Source organism: Corvus brachyrhynchos, unplaced genomic scaffold (assembly GCF_000691975.1).
Source record: "Corvus brachyrhynchos isolate BGI_N302 unplaced genomic scaffold, ASM69197v1 scaffold832, whole genome shotgun sequence".
NCBI lineage: Eukaryota > Metazoa > Chordata > Aves > Passeriformes > Corvidae > Corvus > Corvus brachyrhynchos.
Genome location: NW_008236798.1, coordinates 283,553 through 302,949, shown reverse-complemented (window position 1 = coordinate 302,949; position 19,397 = coordinate 283,553). Strand labels below are relative to the sequence as shown.

Sequence of the window (19,397 nt, the reverse complement as noted above, 5' to 3'; positions counted from 1 at the left end):
TTCATGGATTACTTGAGAATTGGATGTTGTGTAGTGCCACAGCTATACTGAGCACTTAATGCTTAAGTCAGGAGGCTTTATACATGAGTATGAATTCATCTGTAATCTTATTCTGTTACATGTTGGGGTTTTCTTTTACAGTTTGGGGGAAAATAAGAATCTTTTTCTGCATTGCTTCCCTTTGTTTTGTGGTGTAGTTAACAGCATAAAAATAGTTATGGTTATAGTTACAGTTTGGGTGTTGTTTGGACATTTCTCAGATGATGTGGGGTCTATGGGTCTTTATTCAACACCTATGGTGAAGTTGCCTTTTTCTGTTCTAAATAGAAAATCACTTGATCAGCTCTATTGCCATAGGTTTCCCTTCATCCAGTATCCTGTTCTATCTATGCAGCAGGCTCTGCAGGGGCCTGTGAATATACAAATTTGAATCTCCTTTCAATATAGCAACTTTGCTTTTGGTAAAGCAAACTCTGAAATAGCTCTGTTCCAAAGTGAAGTGGATGATAGTGTCCAGGAAGTATCACTTCTGTTACTGTAACAAAAATGGACATCATTGCCTGAAACTTTAATGTGTCTTGGTAGATATGGGAGTATCAAGAGATCCATCTTTCCACCAAATAAAGCAGCTTTGTTATTTCAGGACCTGTTAGGTTATAGTAGCTACCACAGAACCATTTGTTCCTTTGGAGTTTGCCAAGAAGGGGTGGTCTCAGATTCTTGTCTTGATGAGAAGATTAAACCCCCACCCCCAAGAAGTAATCTGAGAACACTGAGTGAGTTTAACAACGCCACTGGAGAGACATAACTTTTAACCCCAAAGTGATAGTTTGTGTTCTTTTATCAGTGTTGTAAAAGGGACTCCGAAAATAGATGCTTACAAAACAAAACAAAATCACTTCTGACATTGACCCTAGACTGTTTCCTTTTTTTCCCCCAAATATCTGTAAACAGCACAGTTTCCAGTTGCGTGTATTAATCTAAAAAATTTCTCATAACACGCCTCAAGTTCTTCCTCAGGTCAGCAGTGCAGTCCTGTTGCAATGACGTTGGAGGTGCCCTGGGACCATGAGCTGTGCTGAATGTGCTGTTGGCCCACTGAGATCAGTGATGTTGGCTGATTGGTTGGCATAGATGGGAGATTCCCAAAGAGTGTTTAAAAAAAGAAATTACTAGTTAAGAAAGAGATATTTTTATCTTCAGCTTTTAAAATAAAGCAGTGAGTATGTGAAGTTATAAGATGGTCTGTCGGAATTGCTTTATTTGAATGACATTTTGTTCTTTGCAGCTTTTTTTTTTATCTTTGCCCTTAGTGCACAAAGCAAAGATGTTGCTAACTGTGGAGATGAAATGGCCTCTTCATGAATTCCTTAAAAACGTGGCTTTCTTTTTGAAATCATTTAAAGTCATAAGTTTTTGTACAGGAACAAAACTCTTCCTGTTATGATAAAATATTTTCAACTTCAGAAAGCTATCCTGAACCTGATGCAGAGAAAAGTTTAAAAAGTCAGTTTCTGCTGTTCTAGGGGGCTTCTCCATATTATTTAAGCAGTAACTTGATAATACCCTAAGTAAGCTATTCCAGCAAAAATACTTCATATTTAGTAAAGCAATAAAACTAGATTACGTGTGTAGACTTACCAGTCCTGCTGTTTGGGCAGGAATTTAGCAGATTCCCAGACATCGAGCAGCTACTCCTGGAATCGGCAAATGCCAAATAAACTCGAGACAGCTCTGCAGCTGAATAACAGGGAGTTTAATATGTCCTGCTTTGTGACCTGACAGTAATGGCAGGTTTGCACGTCTTTGCACAGCAGTGCTGGGAACTTCTAATGTTTTTGTTTCCATTTCAAGAGGGAATTTTTTGGAGAGAAACTAATGACATCCTACAACGCATTTTCTCAGTTAACAGTATCTGCTTTTTAATTTGAAAACATCTGATGGAATTACATAGAAAATTATTAGGAAAAGACTGTAGGATTCTCCTCTTCCAGGATACACTTCTGAAAGTACCTGATACTTGGATCTCTAAAGGCATTACAGAGGGAAAATAAAATTTTCTTTACAAGTTTATGAACCTGAAAGTAAATTATCTCTTGCAAGGTTGTTCAGTATTTTACACAGATGTGAACTCCAGTTTAATTAGTTTTGGGTTGTTTCAAGTATATTTCAGTTTTATGTATTCCTTACCTGATTTTAATTGAGGTTATTTTTTAAACTGTCAGTTTCTAATATCTGTCTTCATAGCTTTAATGCTGCTAAACAGTCTTGTATTCCAAGTTTATTGCCTTGTTATACTCCGTAGTTGCAATATGTTCTTTTTATTATAATTATTTGTGTCTTACACTATATTGTTTTCTGGATCATCATGGTTTGCATATGGTTGTTCTTTTTTAGTAAAGAATTGGTTTTAAGATTTATAGTCATTTGGACATTTAATTTTCTACATGATGCATTCAGCTTCAATTTGGAAGTGTTTTCACTAGCAGTTATGAGGAACATAAGACATAATTTATGACTATATTAACCCTATTTTATGTCGATCAACAAGAATTTCTTTATGAACTATGGTACAACTTTGCTTCACTTCATATTATTTGCTAACGATACATGAGCCATGCCCTTTAACCTTCTAACTTTCTTATGGATTTGGGGAAACCCTATAGCCTAACAATACATTAAATTCTGTTTTGGAGGAAGAGGAGGAGGGAAGGACTTTTATATAACCTTTGCACTTTTTCTTCTGGAAAAAAAAAAGCTTGTGACTTCTTTCAGCTGGATCTTGAACCCTTAGTGTTCACATAACAAATCAAAATTTCTACCAAAGAAAAATTCTTCCCATTCAGACATCTATTAAAATGCAGCCTGTGGTCTCAGATGCCAATGATAATTTCAATTTTACTAAAACCAACCAAAAGCCAGCAACTCACCAACTACTTCCATGAGAATGCTCAACAAAACCTCAGGCAACATGAAATGGAAGGTGAATTTATGTTTTTTCTCCTCAAAGGAGAAGTTGTGAGACTCTGAGATTCCACATTTTCCAAGAAGTCCATAGGATCTTACCTCAAATCAGTCTTTCCAAGACTTAAGTTTGGTTTGTTTTCTAGTCTACAGTTCTACTTTTGTATGTCCTGCTACTTAGTAAGAGATGGTACCCAAACTTACAACTCCAAACAAAATCCCACTAATTTTGTAGAAATATTTTTGTTTGGGAGGTAATGAAAAAGATGGCTTCGAAAAAATATATTTGAAGTCTAACATTTTAGCAATGAACCATCTCCAGTCTGTTGCTGCAAAAATTGACGTTTTTGCAGTTGTCAAAGAGAAAGAAAAGGGATGCGGGTTTATTTATCTCTGCAGAGTTCACTGTTGCCTTCAGGTTCTTCAACTGACAAATGTGTCTGACTTGATCTATATTCAAGTCTTACTGTTGTGTTTCTGTGCCAGTTTCTACAGTTTCTTCACCTCAGCTTGAACTGGTGAGAAAAATATGTACTAATTCTCTGTGAGGGGAAGAAAGAAATCATCACGGCCATGTTTCACAATGTTCACTTGCTTTCTAATTCTTTGTATTCTCATCTTTTCAAGGTATTGACCTATTTTCTCCAAATAGTTTCTTTGCAATGATTTCTGGTTTAATTTCCTTTCTTGATCATTTTAAAATAATTTCTTGCAGAACATGTTTATTTTATGGTTTCACAAGGATAACGCGTTGCTGGGGTTTTTTTAAGGATTAGCATGTTAAAGTGTAAAATATGAACTTTGGGACAAAGAGTTAAAAAGATTCTTTATGGACAAATACAAGATGTAGCTATGCTCTGCTAATAGATAAATATAACACCAAAAATTATTGCAACTAAAAAAAGGGAAATGAATGAGAAGGATGGCAGAGACTCTTTTTGGAAAAATAAAGAGCAATCATTTATGTAATAATTTTGAAGATACATGTAACAATTTTGACATTAAATACTGCACACAAAGCAGTGGCAGACCATTATAAAAATGCCAGATTTCTTGATGTTCCCTCTGGAAAAGGAAAGTCAACTTCAAAATAAAACAACTATTTCTGCTTTATATCTAAAAATACAGACAGCTAATGGGTAAAATTTGTAGAAATAGTGCCAGTGATTTGTAGCATGTATATGATTAGTTACAGCATGGAATCAAAATCTTTCTGAACAGGACAAAAACTGTCTAACTCAATTGGGTCAAATTTTTAATAACCTTCTTAATAGTTGATGTCTGGTCTTTTCACAGCCATAAATATTTGTAAAACGAGAGGGATACAAGAACATCTTTTGAGTTAAACTTCTAACTGGCATGCCTATAATTAGTAGTATCTCAAGCAAAATTCATTTTTGAAAGAATAATTTTTTTGGAGGTTGTCCAATCAGTGTTGAAATAAAAATATACAGGAAATCTGAGCAGAGAGAGTAAAACCAGGAATTAAACCTGGATCCGGTATTACATGACTTAAGTCTCTCAAGAGGGTACTGGAAGTTAGTAAGGCTCCATTAAATTCTGGAAGCTGGGTGTGTGGTTAAGGGCTTTCTTAATGGGGTTCCTAGAAATTTGAAGCATTTAGAACTGTAAATATTTTTGAACTGATTTAAGGCTTGATGCACTGAGAATGGTTAAACAACTAAACAGAGACATTTGCAGTGTTTAGAGTCTGCAGGACTTGGTCTAGACAAAAGGTGTTGATGACTTACACATCAGTGTAAAACACACCAAGGATTAATATTATGTAATTTCTCTTTTTCTGTGTTTAGATTTTTTTTTTTATTGCACCCAAATAATTATCTCACATGGATTTGGGATGGTTTTTTTTTCCTATGTTCTACCTGATATTTTGAAAGAAATGGTTGATACTTTTCCAGGGCAAAGAGAAAGGATGAGGTTTACTTTCAGGAAAGATGTGCAAGGATGAAAGGAAGCTGGAGTCTGAAGGGGATAAGAGACAGTATGGAGGTCAGGAATTAGCATCTTCCTAATGGCCACATGCCTTAAGCTTTGTGTCATGGCTGGTGCGATCTGTTCTGGTAACAGTGCAGCACGAGCTTTCTTACCCAAGCACGTCTCTTCTCCTTGGGGTTTGATCCAACGTGGAACCTAGGCAAAAGCGATCATCTGTCTCCTAAACTTTGAGGAGATAGTTTTGCATGGAAACTTTCTTTGAAAACCTCCTAGCATGTGGAAGAGAAGAATTCTCAGTCTTATGGGCACAGATTGCTGGGGCTGGGATTCAGGTTATTCATTTGGGCAGTGGCTGTATGTGTTTTGAGGGCTGCAGAAGAACAGGATAAAGCTGGAATAAGCTGTCTGTGACTCCAGTTAGGATGCGCCTGTGTGCTGTGAGTCACCGACTGTGTGTGTGAGACAAGAGTTATTTTGGCATAAACTGAAGTGTTTCTTCTCATCCAGAACATGAATCACCTGCTTCTGAGTGTATTTTTTTTTTTGTTAATTTTTATTAAGTAAACAGATTTCAGAGGCTTCAATACATCCAAATATGTGGGTTTTACTGGCACGGTGAAGGACCTTCTAAGCAAACGAAACTCACTCACCTGTTGGGGCCAGTATTTTTTATACTTTTCCCAGAAACATGTCTGAGTAATCACAGCAATGCCAGAAACACTGTCCTGCCGCAAACTTATTCCTAGGAGTATCACTGGGTAAAGACACTAATGCAGTCCAAATTGCTAAGACATCTTTATTTGCAGTTTACTTCTGTTAGTCTTTTTACTTTGTCAACTTCTACCTTTGAAGGAAGAAGGTCTTCTAAATCTGGAAAAGAAGGAAGAGGTTGATCAGATGTACTGTCTCTGAAAACACTGCGCTTGGGCCAGAGGTTGTCCTGGTGATGAGGAAACTCCAATTTGTAGTTTTCTCTTTAACTTAACTTGTATAAAAACTGTGAAGGCAGTGGCTGAGCAGATCTGTGACAATGCAGAGGTGCAGTCTTGGAGGAGGCCTGCCGAAGACCAAGAGAGCCTTCAAATTCCATGCTTCCTTATGGATGGTGCCGTGGAGATCTTTATGAAGCTTCACATGGGATACAATATGCCATAAAACCACAATTATTTTATTTGAACTTGTTTTTTTCTTGTTCTTGGCAGTCGGGGGGGTTTATCTGTTTAGATGTAATCATTTATTTTTTGTGTTTTTCTTTTTACATCTAAAGAGAGGATGTGATGTGTAATTCACAGGTTTTTTTATAGATCAAGGCAGAAAATAAAAGTGATTTGATTCGGCTCATTGGGAGCCACATTAGATGTATCAATAATCCCCTCTTGGCATTGATATATATTTGATGTGCTGTGTGGAGGTATTTCAGATGGCAAAGTCCCATTGTCACACCTTTTTCTTTGATTCTCACCAAGCAGCTTAGACTTCAGACTCTTTTTTAGCTTGTTAGTAAAAGTTATGTTAATGTCAACATGAGCTCAAGAGGCTGACCAGACTTTGGGTCATTCATTACCTATTGATCAGCTTGGTTCTGAGACAAATAGGTCACAAGGCAAGATGAGTACCTACTGTTCATATCATAAATCTATCAGGGAAGGAAGGATGGAAGAACTGGCTGGGCTGCGTGATCCCAGTCTGAAATAGGTAATCCTGCAGGAGCTTTGCCCATGGCTCCTTGGTTCATTCCTTTGGTCTGACCTCTGAGACAGCAAAGGCAAGCACAGCTTCAAGTCCAAATGTGTAGTGTGTGCTATCAGAACCCAGGCCTCATTGTCAAAAGCTGTGTCAAGTTACCTTCTGATGTAGGTGGTCTAGTGGACAGCGTATCCACCACCGAACTCCAGTAGCTTGTGACCAGAGGCTTAAATATGGTGATCAGGAAGAGTCCTTTCTCACTTTTCATGGGGGAAAAAAACCCTAAAAGGTAATTCTTTTGACGTTTTTCATTGCATCAAGTTTGCCCTTAACTTGAGTATTTCCTCAAGATGGTGACTTGGACACCTTTGTCACTTGGATTTTAAAATAATCTGGTTCATATTTCTAGTCCAGCACATAACTTCATTGTCTCAGAAGATAGGACAGTATGTAACTAACTGCACCTTTTATTCAAAAGGTACATGTGTGTTGTGTGTGATCAACTGGATTCCTGTTTGTGACCAAAGGTGCTCTTGAGATACACAGCTTCATACACAGGTTTCTCTTGCTTCATCATGAAGACCTGGCACTTGAATATTCTCCAATAAAACTGTGGCTGTGGAACTGACCTATGGTTTCAGTCCCACAAAAGTTGGTTTCTTGACTTATTAGTCATTTGTCACAACTCTGGCCTTCAGCCTTCTCTCTTATAAGAATGCATTTGGGAAAGATTTTGGAAGATAATCCTTATAGCTTCTTTTCACTTGCTAAACAAAATAAAATCTTTCATTTTTCCTTTTTACTTTTTTCTCCTTATATCTGCTTATCTGTAATTAAATATAGAAGGCATTGGTAATTATTCTGTATTGTTATTTAGTATTTTGTTGGGTCAAGTGCCTTCTTTTCCTTATGGTGTCTTTTGAAGGTATCTCTGTTGTGAAGTAGTGAGAACATTAAATTGTGCATATTTTTCATACTAAAGGAGGTAATGAGAACATTAAATTGTGCATATTTTTCATAGTAAATATGTTTGAACTGTTTGCTGGATAGAAAGTGTATGATGTGTTTTACAATCTAGTATAATTACCATTGTGAGCTTTAGTCACTGAAGCTGATCAGTAAGTGGCTTGTTACAGCTGTTTGATAAGTGCTAATTCATGCCATTAAAATCTTCTTCCTATTTCTTATTTTTCTGACTGACCTGACTTTCCCATGATATGACTAAGGAGAACAGGGTGGTGCTGAAACACAAGCTAGTTATTTGTTTTGTTTATAAAAATTTCTAGGGAGAGAGGAGTCAGGAAGAGAATCACTGCAGTTCTTAAAATGACCTGATGTTACTGTGTGATGTCCAGTAATTAGTTCTTCTGTCATTAATAGCTTTTGCACGTGTTTAAATAGGACTGTTTGTCTTGAAGCTTTTTTTTTCCTCAAAATATTCAACTTGTTAATCATTAGGACTTTAATAAAATTATAAAAATCACCGGCAGAAAGTTGCTCTTATTTAGGGGATATATAATTTTGTAATTAAAAGTTATATTTTTATCACTAATAATACTCTGATAGGATATCAACTTCAATCAGTTCTCCTATTTCTTGAAATTTGGCACTTCTTGAAAGATGGAAAAGCTTTTTAGAAATCTATCTTTTTCTTAAATTTCAGATTTAAATTTCAGAATAGCAGATTTAAAAGTTTTGAAGTATGAGTTCTGAATCTGATTGCAGAAAATAAGATGTTTCTTAATTTACTCAAAGTAGTAGCTCTTTCTTGTATTATGTATTAAAATAGTTTTTTGGTAGAAATGTGAGGATTGGCTGCACATGATGGGAAAAACAAAGAGAAGTGGGAAAGGAAAAAGGCAGGATAACTTTTAAATGAGACAAGCTTAAATATTCAGACACATTGAAATAATATTGGAAACAGACTTTTGGACCAATTTCATTTTGCAACCACATATATGCTTTTCCATCATCCTCATATTTTAAGAGTGTGGGTGGAAAATAAGCATATTAGTCTTAAATGCCAAGGATAGGCCTATATCATCACATTTTTTTGTAGTTTTTTTGGTGGGATTTTTTTGGGGTTGTTTTTGGTTTTTTTCTTTTTTGTAAAGGCAGTGTGGCAGTTAGGTACACTTAGAAAACTTGGGGAAGATTATTTTGTATTAGGCATCTGCTTAGAAAGATACCACCCACATAAAATCCCATCTACATTTACTGTGGCAAACCATGCAAGTCTGTTGTATGGGTTTGTTATTTATGGGGAAATTCCTGCTTACTATTGCTTTTAATAATTGAAGCAGTTCTCCTAGTATCTTTAGGCCCAATTCAGAATTAAACCCTAAAAATACTGGAACCAACAAAAGTGGTTTTGTAGTGAGGCATATTTTGGCACCTGTTATTTCTTTTAGTATAAGTTCGCTGTGTTTAGTCAAATACTTTACTTGGGAATATTTTGTTTTTCAGGATGGGAAGAAGAAATTTGACAAGGAAAGTGAAAAATATTATTCCATCTTAGAGAAGCACTTAAATTTGTCAGCAAAGAAGAAAGAATCTCATTTGCAAGATGTAAGAACTGAACACACTCTTACCTAGTGTCACATATGCATAGAAATCATGATAATGAATTGGTTCTCTTCAAGACGTGCTCTATTTTATTAATGTAAAATTGTGGTGATTTCTGGTAGTCATGCTTGTTGTGTCTATAAATTCTTAGCTGGGATTAATAAGATCCAAATAGGTATTAAATATTTTAACAAAGCAATATTCTGTGTGTGCAACTTTGTGTATTTCAAGTACAGCTAATGTTTATTGGTTGCAACAATGGAATTATATTAGTACAATAAAAGTGTGGGTTTTATAAGCTATATGTGGAATATTTGAAAGTAAATTAAGTGCTTTTGAGTTTGCCACTTAATATATTAACTGATGAAATTGAGCTTCTATTTCGCATAAATTTTAATCCAGAAGACTGAACTGAGATCACTTTAATGATACTTTTTTCTGCTTCTTTTTTCCTCTTTTTCATCTTACTCAGAGATTGAGGCACCTGAAATTGACCTGAAATTATATCTATAACTTCAGCTTTGAAGAGTCTGTTTGTCTAATACTTTTCTGTTAAAAAAAACAAACCATGAAGACTTCCAGTTTAACAGGAGGATTCCAAGGCTTTTCAGTATGCTGGTAGAAATGAATATGATTTGTCTTTGAAGCAAATTACAATAAACCCAGCAATATGATATCAATGACACTTTGGGAATTGTGCCAAAAGTAGTTTAAAATTATTTTGATGGGATTACTGTTGCCATGGTCACTCTTAAATCATGGGGATTAGTTTGCAGATGGAATTTTCACCAAAGGCGTGACCATCACTCAATCACGTCATAGGATTTTTTTTTCATGTTTACCAATAATATTATAATTCAAATTAAATAAGGCTTAGAAATTCAAAATTTCTAATAATGTCTATATGCCTCCATTGCTGTTGCTGTCTATATAATAATCAGTCTAGATAAGACATTAGTTATGTAGGATTGGTTAATTGTTCCACGCGTATGTTAGAGCTCTCACTTTTCCCAGATATCTTATGTACTGATGAGGAAGCAGTTCTGTTAGAGGCTAAACCCCAGCTTAAAAAAAAAAAATAGAAATTCTTACCAAAATGTGGGAAAGTGAACTTAAGCATTAATTTGCTCTAGAATAGAAACAAAATAAAGTAAATAATATATTTTACTCTTGAGGCATGAGAATAATTACAGTCTAAAAGCAGCAACTGAAGTGCAAAGTAACAACTGTGAATCTAATAAACTATGGTAGAAAAACAGTGGATTTGGCTCACATCTATAAACTAATGGAAAACCAGAATAATTTTTTCCAGTGTGTCCTTAAGTGACATATCTGGATTTAAAATCTTGTAACTGAGATTCCTCCCTTATAAAGGATAAAGGGCATAACTTGCCATTTCTGGCTTCCCAGTTTTCTGTAGCTGTAGATGTGCTGAATCAGCAACATAGGCCCACCATAAGTAGAAGGTACAAGAGCAAATCAGTACTAAAATTGTTAACCAGGGAGATGTTTGGCCTGTATCTGTATTGTAGGTAAAAGGAGGCCAGGCTCCATTCCTGACCTGAAATCCAAGATAGCTGTTGACTTTCATCCAGAGTGATTTGGGTGAGCCCCAGTTACAGCCCATATGTCCAGGATGGAGTTTGCTGGAGCAGGCCACAGCAGAGCAGGGCATGAGCAAAGCACCAAGCAGTGCTGGCAGGTGGGGCTTTGGAGCCCAGGGCAGGAGATGGGCAGTCCATGCCTCAAGCCAATGTCATGCATTCAGGGAGATGGGAATACCATTTTTTGACTGCTACATGGGAAAAATACTGTTTCCTTGAATTTGTTAATCTCAGTACTCTTTAACCCACGTTATGTGGGTTAAAGAGTACTGGGATTAGCAAAGGCCTTGTACTCTGTTGGGTTCTTTTACATGTCTCACTTGAGTGCTATTGAGAACACCTTAATTATGCATCTGAAGTTTGATGGTTGGAACATACTCTTTAGAGAGTAGTTTGCATATATTCACCCAACTGAAATGTGTTGGATATTTTAAGAGCCTGGAAGACTGCTGGTGCAGTTTACACAGGTGATTGGCTTTTTTCCTTTAGCATCAAAAAGAAACTTTCTAGTAGTGTCTTTTCACGGCCTACAGAAGCCCACAGTGGAGGAGAAAACGGGCAGAATTGAGTGATGTGAAAAATCTAATAAACTTCTGATTTCATTTCTCTGAAATCTGTTCCAGAATCAGTGTCCAAGCTTATGTGAATTTCTGGTATATATACTGTAATCATGGCCTACATCAATGAAAATACTACTCACTATGACTATGTATCATACAGGTAGAGACTCAAAACCATATCCATCAGATCTCTTTATTTTTTACATGGAGTTTGAAGTCACAGAAAAACATATGAAAATCCTTTCAGCTTTTGAAACTTTAAGATCACTTTTCAAAGTGATTCTTACAAATCTGAATCCTCTGGTGTTCACCCAAATTCATAAGCTTCTACAGAATATATATTTGGGGAATTCTGATTTAGTCCCTGTTCACTGGTGGTGATTATGGCCTTAATCCATATTTGAGATGGCACTTGGTTGTTGTAAATACCATTTTAACTGCAACCTGCTTAAATGCTGTTCAGAATAGAGGTGGATTTAATTAGGTGTTTAAATGCTTTTCCTGAGGCAAAGCCTAAAAGAGACAATTTCTAAAACTAGGTTTCATTATTTATGTACAATTAAATGAGAGAGCTGAGGTCTGTCTCAAGTGCTTATTGATGGCATTTGTGTGAGCAAGGGATTGCTGAATCAGGTCCCACAGTGGTGGCAACTGCTTCTTTTCAGCTATGTAGCACTGTCTTTGTGATAGATTTTTTTTGTGAAACAAAACTATGAACAGAGTATCAGGGAAAACAGTAGCCAAACACACTGTATGAATGGCAAATGGCAGAGTTAATTTTGAGGTAGAGTGGTTCATTATTGGAATTTTGAATGCTTGGTTTCAGCTTCATATTATTAGTTTACTGAATTTTTGGGTTTTTTTAACAGACACTGGAAGGAAATGCTGGTACTGAATAATTTGAAACATGTCCTTGAGGCCCGTATGTTGAAGTAGTGTTGGAACACTGGGCTAGGGAGGTGGATCAATATCATTAAGAGCCTCTAGAGCCGAAGCACAATAGTAACATGTCCTTGAGTAGAGAAGCAATCTTAATTATATATGGTGCTATTGATGGCCAAGTGCTGCCTGAAGGAAAATACTGACTTTTTGCTTTTGTACTGTTAAAAGTACTAAATCTTTTTTATGATATGTTTGCTGGTTTAAAGTTTGTTGTCGAGGGAAGACAACATCAAGCGTTCCCAATTTCCCTGCATTTGTTATTTTTAGTGCCAGAATTAAACTAGAGAATATACAGAAGTATCCTTCTATATTTTAACTGTCATATGTCAAAAATAGGCGATCTTACTCCTGTTGTTGATCAATGATAATATTTTGACCAAAGAGCAAAATCTAATACAGCGCAGAAGGGATTTGTTGGAAAAATTATTTGTTATGAAGATGGATGAATTAAAACGGAATCTGCATGTCTTCTTTAAACATTATCTACATGCTACACTGCTTGTCTGTTCCCTCTCCTGTGGCTTGTTTAAATTGAGGATAAAAGCCTATTACTCCTTATCAGCTGATAAGAGTTAATTCTTTAGCTATTTAGGCAGAAGACACTGTTCTGATACTGGATCTCCATGTTGGGTGGTATTAGTCAGGCGCTTCTGACAAGAATTGCCTTGTAGTTCTGTCACTTGAAAATTAAAACTTGAAATATATTTGATTTATGAGGTTAGGGACTTAAATGTGTTTACATTCCAGGAACATATGACTCATACTATAAAATAATAGCTTGCGAGATGTCATTGTTAAAGACAGCCTATTTAAGAAAGAAAATACCTTCTTGGGAAGGTATTTGAACCTGAGAAACAGATATGATTTCAGTACATATGACACTCAAATATTTCAATAGAAATAATTATCTTTTTGTCTGTCCTTGATTCCTACACTGCTCGTTTCTATTTCCTTTTCTAAACTTGCATATACCAAGTACCTGCTGCCACCTTTCTTTCCTGCCAGGCTCTCCTAAAAACTAGACCCTTAAAGTGCAAAAAGAAAGAAGAAACCAAAAACGATCAGGTAAAAGGCATAGGCTGAAATGTGTAATGTTAACTTCTTAAACTTGCATTTAGCTTTTTAAAGTAGGTATTCTAATTTTCGGAAAGAAAATCCTATGAAACTTGTAAAATAATCTAATGGAAGATCTGTTTGTAAATGGCATAACCTGTTTTTAAAGCAATTAAAGGACTAAAATAATGTCCATATTTCATTTTGTCTTTTAGGCAGATACACAGATTGACAGAGAACATCAGAACTTTTATGAAGCATCATTGGAATATGTTTTTAAAATTCAAGAAGTACAAGAGAAAAAGAAATTTGAATTTGTAGAACCTGTAAGTTTTGTTTTATTTTCTTTAGAATGCATGCATTTAAAGCTGAAAATTGAATTTAAAATATCAATTTTTTTGCTCCCTTTTAAAGTTTTGAATGTAGGTTCTTTGTATATAGACAAACATTAAGATCTTGGCTTGGGCACTTCCCATGTTTATTAAAGGATTATGTAAGAGTGTAGTATCTACTGTCAAGTGAAATGTCTGATGACTTTAAGTGTGCGTAACAGTTTAATGGGACATCATGTAATGTTGTGTCTGGGCAGCACATAATCGATGTTTCCTAATACCATGATTTAATGGCTTAAATTTTGAGCCAGTTTTTAAATTTAAATATTTTATGTAGGCAGTGTACACAGACATTGTTCTGAGTTACGCATGAAGTAAAGTGAAAAATCAATTTTTCTGTAGGATAGGTAAGTTTATTTTTTGTTGGTGGAGTCATCTGTCTTTAGTTTACTTTGCAAATAAAGGAAAGCATATGTTGACATGCCATTAAAGAGTAAGATAAAGTTGTGTTTCAATGTCCGTATTTAAGTTTGGGATTTCCTTCTGTGTTTCCATCCCCCACTCCTAACTCTCTTCTGGGTCAGTCAGTACCAAAAGCAGCTTCAGTATGTGATGCAGGCATATTTCTGTGGCCTAGTAGCAGTATTACTACTGTTCATGTCATACAGACAGGACTAGCTTGCCAGGTGCCTGATATAGCTAGTACCTATAGCCCTTGACAGAGAACTTCCAATGCCATGTGTCCCTTCCTATTAAGCACACTGAGCACAGCAGAGCACTGCTTGTCAGAGAGGAACATGATGAGTGTAACTTTCTCTCCACACCATCTCCCAGCTTCCTTGTAACTACTGAAGCAGCACTCTTGACTGTGAAACGGGTTGAATTACATCTCTTAACACCCTGTGTCACCAAGAAGAGCTTCTCAGATACCTTCTTTCCACGAGATGACAGTGTATTGTATAGTGAATGTTTGACATTGATGCAAACTAATGAACCTGGATTCAGCAAGCAGTACTTACAGAAATCCTATCTTTATGGCATACAGCTGCCAAATCTTGGAGACTAAAACTTTACTCGCATTCCTAAATAAGAACATTTTTCTACCTGTCACAGATTAATCCAGAGTGTGTGTCTCTGTCTCCTTCTGCAAAACACTCACATCCTGGAAAAATCTAGCAATCGTGACCTAGCTCTGACCCTAGTAGAGAAGACTCTATGCTCCTTTAATGTAATAGAAACTTTCTGTATTGAAAAGACCTTGTACATTGGAAAATACTGTGCAACTGTGCACAGTTAAAATAGGTAAAATTTACTTTTGAATGTATCTGTTTCCATGCTGTCTCACATCAGTAGGCATTCAGCCCAGTATGACATACTTGATGTTCCAGGGGAAGGTACAGGAAATACTCTTGTGACGGGGTAATGATAGCCCTTGCAGGTAATGTCTTCTGACTTTGGGTGTGAATTTATTTATAATCAGTCTGGATATAGATGGAGATTAAATTATAACATCAGTTGCAAAATTTTGAATCTTCAGAATTCTTAATTTTTGTTTGTAATCTGTTGTATACAACATGCTGAAATAAAAGCATTTGTGAAACACATAAGGCTAAAAATGCCTTATGCAAAAAAATAAAAGTACTAATCAGCAATACCATGAGATTAAAAAAAGCCAAACTAAACAAACCAAAAAAACCCAGACTTCAAAAAAGGCTTCCTGCAATTCATGTTTGTGTAAGTGATGTTGGAAGTATGAGCATGTGCTCCTAGATGAAACGTCTAGATAAAGACAAAGCCTAACACTTTAAAATCAGGTATCGAAAGAATTGTCTTATTATGAATTTTCCTCTGTGTGCTCTGTGAAGGTGTGCATGGCAGAAGATGCCTGGTTGTGTGTCTGCATGGACATGCCTCCTCAGGAGCGCTGATGGTTGTGGGTTATTCTAGTGTATGTGCTGCCTGTGCCTCTGATTTATCAGCACAGTGTCACATCTTCTTATAATTCTCAGTCTGACATCTTGCTAACAGACTCAGTGGAGGAGAGTTTAACAAAATAAATCTGTTAGTGCAGTGAAGGAGGAAACTGTGATGCCCATGTGAAAGAAGAATAAGTTTGCGACATGGGAATAGAACTGAAAAGCAAATGATTTGTTGAACATCCTTTCAAGACCTTCAGTTTTTCTATGGCAAAGGATAAAGAAAATCTGAGAACCAGAGTGGGAGAAGTAACCTAGCAAAAATTGCCAGGTGGGTTACAGCTAGGGCAGTAGAAGTTGGTAAAAGTGGAGTATGTTCTTTCCTGGAGGAGAGTGGGGAAAGATTGATTTTAAGGTACAGATGCTAATGACTCATACAGTGAGTAGAAGACTGTAGTGTTTAGAGTAGACTTTTGCAGTTGCTTCTCAGGCCCTGGGTTTCTCTTTGTTCTCTGCATCTTGATCAAAGTGGTTGCTAATGTGTACTAGTGTGAGTAACTGACACATTCCTATTTGTGATCCTCCTAGATCTTGATTTTTTCCAAGAAAAGAAGACAACTGAGGTTTTCCTACAGATCATGAATTTAAACTTTTTCTGAGGGACAAATTAGTGTTCAAATTTACAGCAAGATAAACAATAAAGCAAAATAAGTGACAATAATCTGTCTTACTAGCTTTTCTTTTGTGATCCCAAAGAAGCTAGTCCAAGCCAACAGTGCTTTCTGAGGCTTTTACGCTTGTTGAAATACTGCAAACACCTTCCTAAAGTTCTGCTTTGTCCTGTGGTGATGCCAGGACTTCCTTGTCCTGTAGAAATCAGGGCACAAAGTTCATAAGCAGTAAACTATCTGAAATGTGAGGGGTGGTCTGTTAAATGTTTATTTAAAGAGAAGAAAAAAAGAACAGCCAACCAAAAAACGCTGCCTGTAATTGCATGCATTTCCATGAGACTTCACAGTGGCCATTAAATTTGAATTTCCCTTTCTTGCATTTTCTACATTATTAACTATGTTCACTTTAATCTGAAGAATAAGTGCTATCTGCTTATAAATAAAAAGAAAACAGGGAGACAGGGACTTCTGGCTGATGTGCTGCAGGCCAAAGGTTAAATTCCTTCCCTATCCGAAACCTAAGTACAGTCTTCTTCCTGTGAGAATGAAACGACCAGGCAGTCTTGAGGTCAGCAGCTCTACATAAAAATAAATAAAGTCTCAAGAAGTAGTTGGGTTTTGTTTCGGATTCTGTGTTGAAATCCTCATGGCTCTGGTGTGGTGAGTAGCTTTGTATTCTGGAGTTCAGACCTCACTCTTTACTGATGTGACTGATTAGATACTCAGAATGAGATAACTATAAGGCACTTTTTAAAATGAAAAATTGTTGATATGAAAGCATCAGGTATTGTTTGTGATGTTTGATGAAATAAATTACCTCCTTATGTGTGAATACCACCTCGAAATACATTCTGAAAATTTTCTTTGAAAGGAAAAGGGGCTGGTTTTCTAGTCTTGTTTTTAATATTATTTTTATACTATTTCATGTTAATTTCCTTTAAATTATGAGCCTGCCTTTAGCAAGAGTGCCACTTCTAATGCCAGCAACAAGAAAAACCCACTATGAGCATAAGCCTAGGACAAAAGACCCTGACTTTTAAATCTCTTCCATACAATGCTCTGGCTGTACCTGTCCTGATGGATGTGATTATGGAGATGCCTTAGCAACACAGGCCCATTGGGTACAGGGCGTTTTCTGATCCCTGTTTTTCCACTGCTAGTGACACGTACATTGAAGTGAATACCATCCTCAGTGTCATGTTTCAACACAGAACTTAAATACACTGATCTAGGACTTGCATAATGCTTTTCTTTTATTCCTATTTTCCTAAGTGCTTAGAGAGTGTTTAACCAGGAAAACCTCAAGGCCAGATCCTCTGCAGTGCACAACTGCCAGAATACCTGAGAAGTACTTTAAATAAAATTAATTCAGATTTTTCTCAGGGTTTTGGGGGGTTTTTTAGCTGCTGTTGTATTTTTGCTTTCTGATAAATTCAGCTTTGCTGCCATCTTGTGTTAAATATTTTCCTTGGTATTTCTCAGTGTATTCTATAAAAGTGTTTTGTATGATGTAAAATGTTTTTCTTCAAGTATTGGAGCTGAAATGTATACAGTTTATTCTCCTGAAATGCTCTTTAAACTGATCTTTGAAATTCAGGCATAAGCTGACATACCGAAAGCTTGTCCCACTAGTTCTTTATTGTAATTTTGGTGTGCTTTAGTGTCGTGATCTGGCTGCAGTTTTGCTAGTGTTACTCCTGCAGTATTTCTTCAGCTGAAAAAGGTGGGTTTAGCAGCAGGCTCCTGCTTACAGGTTATCTTAATCCACACATCCTTTTGACTGGACCAAGTCAGAGTGAGCACAGGAGTAGTTGTGCTGCAGCATCTGAAGGAGCTGTAGCTGGGGACTCTGATGAGTAACTGAATTTAGAGTGAGCACAGGCTTCGCATAACTGGAGCCAAAGCAGAGCTTTGGTTAAAATTTGCTTATTTTATACTTTATTCATTAAAAGAAAGGTTAATTTTCTTTCTTTTCCTTTAAATAGTACTTTCCAGAATTATAGAAATTTAGAATTATAGTCTAGAATTATAGAAAATTATAGAACTCTTTCTGTCTATTTGCACAATTGGATGTTTTTACGACAAACTGTTGTATTTGGACCTTCCTCAGAAACACTTGAATAATCAGTAAGAGATTTCAGGGTCCAGTCCTTAGCTAATGATTTCAGCTGGACAGATGAATCATGTTAAACTGGGATGATTTATACAAGATGTGGAGCCCTCCACTTGAGACTGCATTGCCTTCATTGCTTGATGGTAGAATATGGTTCAGGAATTCACATCCACTGTAGAGGCCCACACAAAAACTTGCTTTTATGTCCAAGGATCTTCTCAGTTCTTCAGGCTCCATGACTGGCTTACTGGGCAGCCTGGGATTCTGGGCACCATCTTTGCCTGAGGCCAGGGTTTCATCTGATCCTACAATACCAGTAAAAACCAAGGGCAGAATCCTTCTCCCAGCCATACTTTGTATTTGTGCTCACACTGATGATCTGTTCACCTCCAACTGCTTTAACTTACTAATGCAGCAAAAGAGCTCTCAGCAGTTTCTTAGAAAGTAATAGGGGAGAGAAGGCAGAACAATTTAGCTACAATTCTTCAAGTAGGGCTGAGAAGAAATGTAAAAATATAAGTGCAGTAAAAACTACACCTTTACGCTGTTCCACTTATGGTAATCGATGGTATTGGTAACACAAAGCAAGCACATTAAATATGAATGATGGCATTTTTGTTGCCTGAATCTAGACTACTTCAGTAGTCAATGAAGACAGATAAATGTTTCCACTGGATCATTCTGAAAAAGGGAAAAGAATTATGCTCTGGAATACCTATGGTTCTTTACTGAGTTAGGAGACAGCTTGGACAGCCAGCTACTTAGCCCAGATGATAATGGTGTAGTATACTAAGGCAAATCTTTTTTATTGTTAGAACTTATGTTACTGTAAATGCAAATTTATCTTTTTTTTTTTGTTTTCTTTACTCTTTTTTTGTAAGCTAAATTAGATATACAAAGAGAGCAGTCCATGATAAGAAATTAAATGCTTGGTATTTAACAGCAGGTAGGATGACTTAAAGCAATGTCAAAACACTTTTCAAATTTAAAGCAGAATAAGTTAGAAGGCTTTTAAAACTAAGAGATGGCAGGAAT

The 19,397-nt window shown here is 36.3% G+C and overlaps 1 protein-coding gene across 2 annotated transcripts in view; it reads left to right on the top strand.

Annotated features, from left to right (window-relative positions):
- The window catches only part of ARHGAP42 (Rho GTPase activating protein 42), a 118,500-nt gene that overhangs the window by 58,101 nt on the left and 41,002 nt on the right, over positions 1 to 19,397 (top strand). Inside the window, exons 4-5 of one of the 2 annotated variants that reach the window (XM_017727964.1) lie at positions 9,073 to 9,174; positions 13,546 to 13,656. In XM_017727964.1, coding sequence (XP_017583453.1) covers positions 9,073 to 9,174; positions 13,546 to 13,656 — 213 coding nt within the window. The remainder of the gene's footprint in view (positions 1 to 9,072; positions 9,175 to 13,545; positions 13,657 to 19,397) is intronic. The other variant, XM_017727965.1, reaches the window with a different exon arrangement.